General features: G+C 39.4%; 1 protein-coding gene across 1 annotated transcript in view; it reads right to left on the bottom strand.

Annotated features, from left to right (window-relative positions):
• Positions 1–613: 613 nt before the first annotated feature.
• LOC129808184 (BOS complex subunit ncln) overlaps positions 614–9,441 on the bottom strand; it is a 17,489-nt gene continuing 8,661 nt past the window's right edge. The window contains exons 3-4 of the mRNA XM_055857955.1: positions 1,065–1,396; positions 614–987 (exon numbers count right to left, since the gene is read on the bottom strand). Of these exons, the coding sequence (XP_055713930.1) occupies positions 846–987; positions 1,065–1,396 (474 nt within the window). The 3' untranslated portion in view covers positions 614–845. The remainder of the gene's footprint in view (positions 988–1,064; positions 1,397–9,441) is intronic.

Here is a 9,441-nt window from a genome sequence, read left to right as displayed (position 1 = left end):
AAAAGCTTGAGAACCCATACACTGAGAGAAATCCGAAAAAGTTAAAATAATATTCCGGAAATGTTAATTTTATCCTGCAGTATTGATCCTAAATTGGTGTAAATATTACCCTTTTTAGGTGTATTGGGGGTTAAAGTTACCCTTTTTCATGTTAATTTTACCCTAAAAAAAGGTGTAAAATTAACATTAAAAAATGTTGATATATTTTTACACCTAAAAAGTGTTAAAGTTATGAGAAAAAAAGTTAATCGCACCCTCTTTTTTTCCCAGTGTAGGATTTAGCAAGCAATCAAGACCTCGAACTATACTTTGATAGTACACAATCGCGTCGTTTCTGTCAATTCTGATTTTCTTTTTAATTTTGACAATCCTCAAAAGTACATCAGGAAGCACAAGTTTCTTGGACATCAATACCGACCCATCATGTACAATGAACCGGATTGTGCTAGGAAGAAAAATAACATGTTGCTTCAATAGACGCTCAAACATAGAGAGTGTAAATGTAAACCAATCTTAAATGGGCTTTCAATGGGATTACCTGGGAGATTTAATGGGATCCACCATAAAAGTTCTCGCCTCATCTAAAAATTTTTTTATGAGATTAAAAAATCCATTTTTCAACTCTCCAACTAAATTGGGTAAAATTTATTGTGAGAATGCCTGATGGTGACTTTAAGGTGATTTTTTTTTAAACATCCACATTCCAATGGGAAATTAAATCTAAATATGTTGTTGTGAAAATTGGCGGGTCTTCCAAACACCTGAATTGGAACTAATCAATTGGCTTTACGGATTCCTTCTTTTTTTTTACTTCTTTTGAGAAGATACGATAAACTCAGTATCTCTCAATTAACTTTAACTTTGCCAGTATTCCACTTACATATGATGCCATAGAGTATTGGAAAGTAGATTATGATGCAATAAATGGCACCTAAATAGGCAGCTATCAGGAAAGTAAGGAACAAATCAAACACTGCTGGTTTGACACTGAAAGAAATATATATATCCATACGACAGAGTATCAGTTCATCTGTGGAGCGTAAATTGAAAAAAAAAACACTCACCTATAAATGTTGAGAAGACCTTCTTGCCCTTCGTACAGCATAAAGTCTGGTTCTCGCGCATCTGGTTTCTCGTAGGTTATTTTAACGTTTTTGAGGTACTTGTGAAACGCACTTTTTAGGTCATTATTCTGAAGGGTGGACTTAACACTTAACCAGGGCTTCAGAGAATTCTGTGTCACAGCCATTGAACCCGTGAATATTTCCGCGTCATTGAGATTGTAGATATAACTGGCTAGTGATTCAGCGAGAATCTTTGTATATATCTCCAGTACTTCTAGACTAGATGGACTGAAGTCCGTAAAAATTGTCGTTCGCAAAGGATCTTTGTGACTCTATAAAAGATTTATAAAAAAAAAGCCATGCACTTCAGAAAGTTTAAAAAAAAAAAAAATTGAGAAAATTCATTGAAATATCCAAGGTTTAGTTCGCACGGGAAAAAGAAATGAAAAGACATAAAATCCAAACAACAAAGGTGGGAGAAATTTTGCCGATGGCTGAAGGACAGAAATTTGTTTTTTGATAAATTACTCTTTAATCATTTTTTAAATATTCATTACTTCAACACGTGGTTTTTAAATTTCAAAAAAAAAAAAAAAAATAAATGCTCATTTGTTTGTTACGTGCTCAACTTCGTATGAACTAATAAAATTTGTTATTATAATATCAAAAGTGATTGTATCATTAGCTCTTGAAATTTTTAAAAAATTAACCCAAAAATTAAATAATTGACACAAGGACAATAATTCTTCTGTAAATTTAAGAGATTATTCTTCAACCCAAAAAAAAATAAACTCTATTCTTGTGCATGAAACCATGATGATGTATCTCAAATTTTGATTTATTTAAGGTCACTCCATTATTCCCTTCAATCTTCAATCACTTTTCATTCACTCTTCTCTTTTATTCGATCGTTAGTTGAAATCAAAGACCCGGTTAACCACGATCAATAATGCAAAAAAAGACGATGATCATGAATCGTCCATCAAACAATGATCATCTCTGGGAATGAAATTTAGCAAAGAAAATTTTCTTTTTTTTAAGAAAATTCCGCATATTCAGTATATTTCAGTCGCAGACATTCAATCAATAACCATTCCAGACTATACAAAAATTCGGAACATACTTAATTAAACTAGAAAACTAAAAGTTATAAACATAAATCAAAGTCGATCTACTTGAAAGAAAATAATCTAATAAAAGAATATCGTGATAATAATACTGCTGTATCACACGCCATATCAGTGAGTGGTATTGTAAACTCGTAAAATAAAAGAGAAAGAGGCTCTCTAAACCGTATAGATATTGCACTATTGTTCGAGATTTGCAGTAACAAGCTTTCAAATATGAAATATTTAGGATACATAATTATTCCAAGTTTTTTATCGAATTAAAATTAATTAATTGTAAACACAGGCGTAAAACGAATTTTACTCGGAGTGTAGGGAAAAAGAGATAAAATGGGAAAGACAATTTTTCAAAATATTCCAAATATATATCATCAAAAGGGAGTTATAATAAATCTTTTTAAGCTGTCCTTAATAATTATAGAGCAGACAGATGTATATTAGGTGAGATTCTTAACAATCTCACCTACTATAATCCTAACAAAATCTCATGTCCTCCGATCGGCCCCAAACTTTGCCAGAATGTGTTTTGACACTTCCTGATCACGAATATATGGATGGCTAAAAACCGTTCCCGTCCGTCCGTCCGTCCGGCCGGCCGCTCTTTGCAGCTTAATAGCTCCTAAACTAAAAGAGATATCGACTTGCGGTTTTCGGCAAAGGTTATATATCGGGTGAAAATTGCAACTTGGTGCATAGACCCCCCACCCCCCCACCCCTCCTTCCGCCATTTTGAAGACCCCCCTTTTTTTGTTTTCTCAATAGCTCTGCCCCTATGGCATCGATCGGGCTCAAATTTTAGTATGTTATAGCTGGGCCTTAGGGCTTTCCATCAATACCAAACTTAAGGTGCCCCGACCCCCCTGACCCCAGCTATAAGGGCCCATTTATAGCTATGTAATACAATTTTGAACTTGGAATACAACGTAGAAATTGTATTACATCGTAGAAGTTGGAATACATCGTAGAAATTGTATTACATCTTTGAAGTTGGAATATCATCATCATCATTAATCATCATAATCATTTCAACCACTTATCACTATTGGGGGGCGGGGAAGTTGGAATCCAACGTAGAAATTGTAATACAATTTTGAAGTTGGAATACAACGTAGAAATTGTATTACATCTTTGAAGTTGGAATACAACGTAGAAATTGTATTACATCTTTGAAGTTGGAATATCATCATCATCATTAATCATCATCATCGTTTCCTACCGCTTATCACTATTGGAGTGGCGGGGAAGTTGGAATACAACGTAGAAATTGTATTACAATTTTGATGTTGGAATACAACGTAGAAATTGTATTACAACTTTGAACTTGGAATACAACGTAGAAATTGTATTACATCGTAGAAGTTGGAATACAACTTTCAAAATATCATGTCAGTGGATTCCCTATCTCCTCTCTAGGAAATCCCAGATCCCCTGGGATTTTCTTGCATATTATGCCCAAGACTCTTCAGATACCTTCCGTGGTCAGAGGATTTCTGGAGCTTCCTCCAAGAAATCCTAGATCTTTTGGGATTTTCTTGCATATTATGCCCAAGACTCTTCAGATACCTTCCGTGGTCAGAGGATTCCTGGAGCTTCCTCCAAGAAATCCCAGATCTTTTGAGATTTTCTTGCATATTATGCCCAAGACTCTTCAGATACCTTCCGTGGTCAGAGGATTTCTGGAGCTTCCTCCAAGAAATCCCAGATCTTTTGGGATTTTCTTGCATATTATGCCCAAGACTCTTCAGATACCTTCCGTGGTCAGAGGATTTCTGGAGCTTCCTCCAAGAAATCCCAGATCTTTTGGGATTTTCTTGCATATTATGCCCAAGACTCTTCAGATACCTTCCGTGGTCAGAGGATTTCTGGAGCTTCCTCCAAGAAATCCCAGATCTTTTGGGATTTTCTTGCATATTATGCCCAAGACTCTTCAGATACCTTCCATGGTCAGAGGATTTCTGGAGCTTCCTCCAAGAAATCCCAGATCTTTTGGGATTTTCTTGCATATTATGCCCAAGACTCTTCAAATACCTTCCGTGGTCAGAGGATTTCTGGAGCTTCCTCCAAGAAATCCCAGATCTTTTGGGATTTTCTTGCATATTATGCCCAAGACTCTTCAGATACCTTCCGTGGTCAGAGGATTCCTGGAGCTTCCTCCAAGAAATCCCAGATCTTTTGGGATTTTCTTGCATATTATGCCCAAGACTCTTCAGATACCTTCCGTGGTCAGAGGATTTCTGGAGCTTCCTCCAAGAAATCCCAGATCTTTTGGGATTTTCTTGCATATTATGCCCAAGACTCTTCAGATACCTTCCGTGGTCAGAGGATTTCTGGAGCTTCCTCCAAGAAATCCCAGATCTTTTGGGATTTTCTTGCATATTATGCCCAAGACTCTTCAGATACCTTCCGTGGTCAGAGGATTTCTGGAGCTTCCTCCAAGAAATCCCAGATCTTTTGGGATTTTCTTGCATATTATGCCCAAGACTCTTCAGATACCTTCCGTGGTCAGAGGATTTCTGGAGCTTCCTTCAAGAAATCCCAGATCTTTTGGGATTTTCTTGCATATTATGCCCAAGACTCTTCAGATACCTTCCGTGGTCAGAGGATTTCTGGAGCTTCCTCCAAGAAATCCCAGATCTTTTGGGATTTTCTTGCATATTATGCCCAAGACTCTTCAGATACCTTCCGTGGTCAGAGGATTTCTGGAGCTTCCTCCAAGAAATCCCAGATCTTTTGGGATTTTCTTGCATATTATGCCCAAGACTCTTCAGATACCTTCCGTGGTCAGAGGATTCCTGGAGCTTCCTCCAAGAAATCCCAGATCTTTTGGGATTTTCTTGCATATTATGCCCAAGACTCTTCAGATACCTTCCGTGGTCAGAGGATTTCTGGAGCTTCCTCCAAGAAATCCCAGATCTTTTGGGATTTTCTTGCATATTATGCCCAAGACTCTTCAGATACCTTCCGTGGTCAGAGGATTTCTGGAACTTCCTTCAAGAAATCCCAGATCTTTTGGGATTTTCTTGCATATTATGCCCAAGACTCTTCAGATACCTTCCGTGGTCAGAGGATTTCTGGAGCTTCCTCCAAGAAATCCCAGATCTTTTGGGATTTTCTTGCATATTATGCCCAAGACTCTTCAGATACCTTCCGTGGTCAGAGGATTTCTGGAGCTTCCTCCAAGAAATCCCAGATCTTGTGGGATTTTCTTGCATATTATGCCCAAGACTCTTCAGATACCTTCCGTGGTCAGAGGATTTCTGGAGCTTCCTCCAAGAAATCCCAGATCTTTTGGGATTTTCTTGCATATTATGCCCAAGACTCTTCAGATACCTTCCGTGGTCAGAGGATTTCTGGAGCTTCCTTCAAGAAATCCCAGATCTTTTGGGATTTTCTTGCATATTATGCCCAAGACTCTTCAGATACCTTCCGTGGTCAGAGAATTTCTGGAGCTTCCTCCAAGAAATCCCAGATCTTTTGGGATTTTCTGGCATATTATGCCCAAGACTCTTCAGATACCTTCCGTGGTCAGAGGATTTCTGGAGCTTCCTCCAAGAAATCCCAGATCTTTTGGGATTTTCTTGCATATTATGCCCAAGACTCTTCAGATACCTTCCGTGGTCAGAGGATTTCTGGAGCTTCCTCCAAGAAATCCCAGATCTTTTGGGATTTTCTTGCATATTATGCCCAAGACTCTTCAGATACCTTCCGTGGTCAGAGGATTTCTGGAGCTTCCTCCAAGAAATCCCAGATCTTTTGGGATTTTCTTGCATATTATGCCCAAGACTCTTCAGATACCTTCCGTGGTCAGAGGATTTCTGGAGCTTCCTCCAAGAAATCCCAGATCTTTTGGGATTTTCTTGCATATTATGCCCAAGACTCTTCAGATACCTTCCGTGGTCAGAGGATTTCTGGAGCTTCCTCCAAGAAATCCCAGATCTTGTGGGATTTTCTTGCATATTATGCCCAAGACTCTTCAGATACCTTCCGTGGTCAGAGGATTTCTGGAGCTTCCTCCAAGAAATCCCAGATCTTTTGGGATTTTCTTGCATATTATGCCCAAGACTCTTCAGATACCTTCCGTGGTCAGAGGATTTCTGGAGCTTCCTTCAAGAAATCCCAGATCTTTTGGGATTTTCTTGCATATTATGCCCAAGACTCTTCAGATACCTTCCGTGGTCAGAGGATTTCTGGAGCTTCCTCCAAGAAATCCCAGATCTTTTGGGATTTTCTTGCATATTATGCCCAAGACTCTTCAGATACCTTCCGTGGTCAGAGGATTTCTGGAGCTTCCTCCAAGAAATCCCAGATCTTTTGGGATTTTCTTGCATATTATGCCCAAGACTCTTCAGATACCTTCCGTGGTCAGAGGATTTCTGGAGCTTCCTCCAAGAAATCCCAGACCTTTTGGGATTTTCTTGCATATTATGCCCAAGACTCTTCAGATACCTTCCGTGGTCAGAGGATTTCTGGAGCTTCCTCCAAGAAATCCCAGATCTTTTGGGATTTTCTTGCATATTATGCCCAAGACTCTTCAGATACCTTCCGTGGTCAGAGGATTTCTGGAGCTTCCTCCAAGAAATCCCAGATCTTTTGGGATTTTCTTGCATATTATGCCCAAGACTCTTCAGATACCTTCCGTGGTCAGAGGATTTCTGGAGCTTCCTCCAAGAAATCCCAGATCTTTTGGGATTTTCTTGCATATTATGCCCAAGACTCTTCAGATACCTTCCGTGGTCAGAGGATTTCTGGAGCTTCCTCCAAGAAATCCCAGATCTTTTGGGATTTTCTTGCATATTATGCCCAAGACTCTTCAGATACCTTCCGTGGTCAGAGGATTTCTGGAGCTTCCTCCAAGAAATCCCAGATCTTTTGGGATTTTCTTGCATATTATGCCCAAGACTCTTCAGATACCTTCCGTGGTCAGAGGATTTCTGGAGCTTCCTCCAAGAAATCCCAGATCTTTTGGGATTTTCTTGCATATTATGCCCAAGACTCTTCAGATACCTTCCGTGGTCAGAGGATTTCTGGAGCTTCCTCCAAGAAATCCCAGATCTTTTGGGATTTTCTTGCATATTATGCCCAAGACTCTTCAGATACCTTCCGTGGTCAGAGGATTTCTGGAGCTTCCTCCAAGAAATCCCAGATCTTTTGGGATTTTCTTGCATATTATGCCCAAGACTCTTCAGATACCTTCCGTGGTCAGAGGATTTCTGGAGCTTCCTCCAAGAAATCCCAGATCTTTTGGGATTTTCTTGCATATTATGCCCAAGACTCTTCAGATACCTTCCGTGGTCAGAGGATTCCTGGAGCTTTCTCCAGGAAATCCCAGATCTTTTGGGATTTTCTTGCATATTATGCCCAAGACTCTTCAGATACCTTCCGTGGTCAGAGGATTTCTGGAGCTTCCTCCAAGAAATCCCAGATCTTTTGGGATTTTCTTGCATATTATGCCCAAGACTCTTCAGATACCTTCCGTGGTCAGAGGATTTCTGGAGCTTCCTCCAAGAAATCCCAGATCTTTTGGGATTTTCTTGCATATTATGCCCAAGACTCTTCAGATACCTTCCGTGGTCAGAGGATTTCTGGAGCTTCCTCCAAGAAATCCCAGATCTTTTGGGATTTTCTTGCATATTATGCCCAAGACTCTTCAGATACCTTCCGTGGTCAGAGGATTTCTGGAGCTTCCTCCAAGAAATCCCAGATCTTTTGGGATTTTCTTGCATATTATGCCCAAGACTCTTCAGATACCTTCCGTGGTCAGAGGATTTCTGGAGCTTCCTCCAAGAAATCCCAGATCTTTTGGGATTTTCTTGCATATTATGCCCAAGACTCTTCAGATACCTTCCGTGGTCAGAGGATTCCTGGAGCTTTCTCCAGGAAATTCCAGATCTTTTGGGATTTTCTTGCATATTATGCCCAAGACTCTTCAGATACCTTCCGTGGTCAGAGGATTTCTGGAGCTTCCTCCAAGAAATCCCAGATCTTTTGGGATTTTCTTGCATATTATGCCCAAGACTCTTCAGATACCTTCTGTGGTCAGAGGATTCTGGAGCTTCCTCCAGGAAATCCCAGATCTTTTGGGATTTTCTTGCATATTATGCCCAAGACTCTTCAGATACCTTCTGTGGTCAGAGGATTCCTGGAGCTTCCTCCAAGAAATCCCAGATCTTTTGGGATTGTCTTGCATATTATGCCCAAGACTCTTCAGATACCTTCTGTGGTCAGAGGATTCCTGGAGGTTCCTCCAGGAAATCCCAGATCCTCTTTCCCAGATGCATTTATTTTATGCATTTCTCTTCTAATTTTCCTCATTTCCAAGTGAAATTTTGCACATCTCAAGCTTGAAGGAGGCTCTAAACAGATGTAAAGTTTGAGGTCCCTATCTATCATAGTTTCCGATATAATCGACTTTAAAGATTTTCTGACACTTGTATGCATTTCTCTTCCAATTTTCCTCATTTCCAAGTGCAATTTTGCACATCTCAAGCTTGAAGGAGGCTCTAAACAGATGTAAAGTTTGAGGTCCCTATCTCTCATAGTTTCCGAGATAATCGACTTTAAAGATTTTCTGACACTTGTATGCATTTCTCTTCCAATTTTCCTCATTTCCAAGTGCAATTTTGCACATCTCAAGCTTGAAGGAGGCTCTAAACAGATGTAAAGTTGGAGGTCCCTATCTCTTATAGTTTCCGAGATAATCGACTTTAAAGAATTCCAGACACTTGTATGCATTTCTCATCCAATTTTCCTCATTTCCAAGTGAAATTTTGCACATCTCAAGCTTGAAGGAGGCTCTAAACAGATGTAAAGTTTGAGGTCCCTATCTCTCATAGTTTCCGAGATAATCGACTTTAAAGATTTTCTGACACTTGTATGCATTTCTCGCCCAATTTTCCTCATTTCCAAGTGAAATTTTGCACATCTCAAGCTTGAAGGAGGCTCTAAACAGATGTAAAGTTTGAGGTCCCTATCTCTCATAGTTTCCGAGATAATCGACTTTAAAGATTTTCTGACACTTGTATGCATTTCTCGCCCAATTTTCCTCATTTCCAAGTGAAATTTTGCACATCTCAAGCTTGAAGGAGGCTCTAAACAGATGTAAAGTTTGAGGTCCCTATCTCTCATAGTTTCCGAGATAATCGACTTTAAAGATTTTCTGACACTTGTATGCATTTCTCTTCCAATTTTCCTCATTTCCAAGTGAAATTCTGCACATCTCAAGCTTGAAGGAGGCTCTAAACAGATGTAAA

This window comes from Phlebotomus papatasi, chromosome 1, assembly GCF_024763615.1.
Source record: "Phlebotomus papatasi isolate M1 chromosome 1, Ppap_2.1, whole genome shotgun sequence".
Taxonomy (NCBI): domain Eukaryota; kingdom Metazoa; phylum Arthropoda; class Insecta; order Diptera; family Psychodidae; genus Phlebotomus; species Phlebotomus papatasi.
This window is presented reverse-complemented; position numbering and strand designations above follow the sequence as displayed.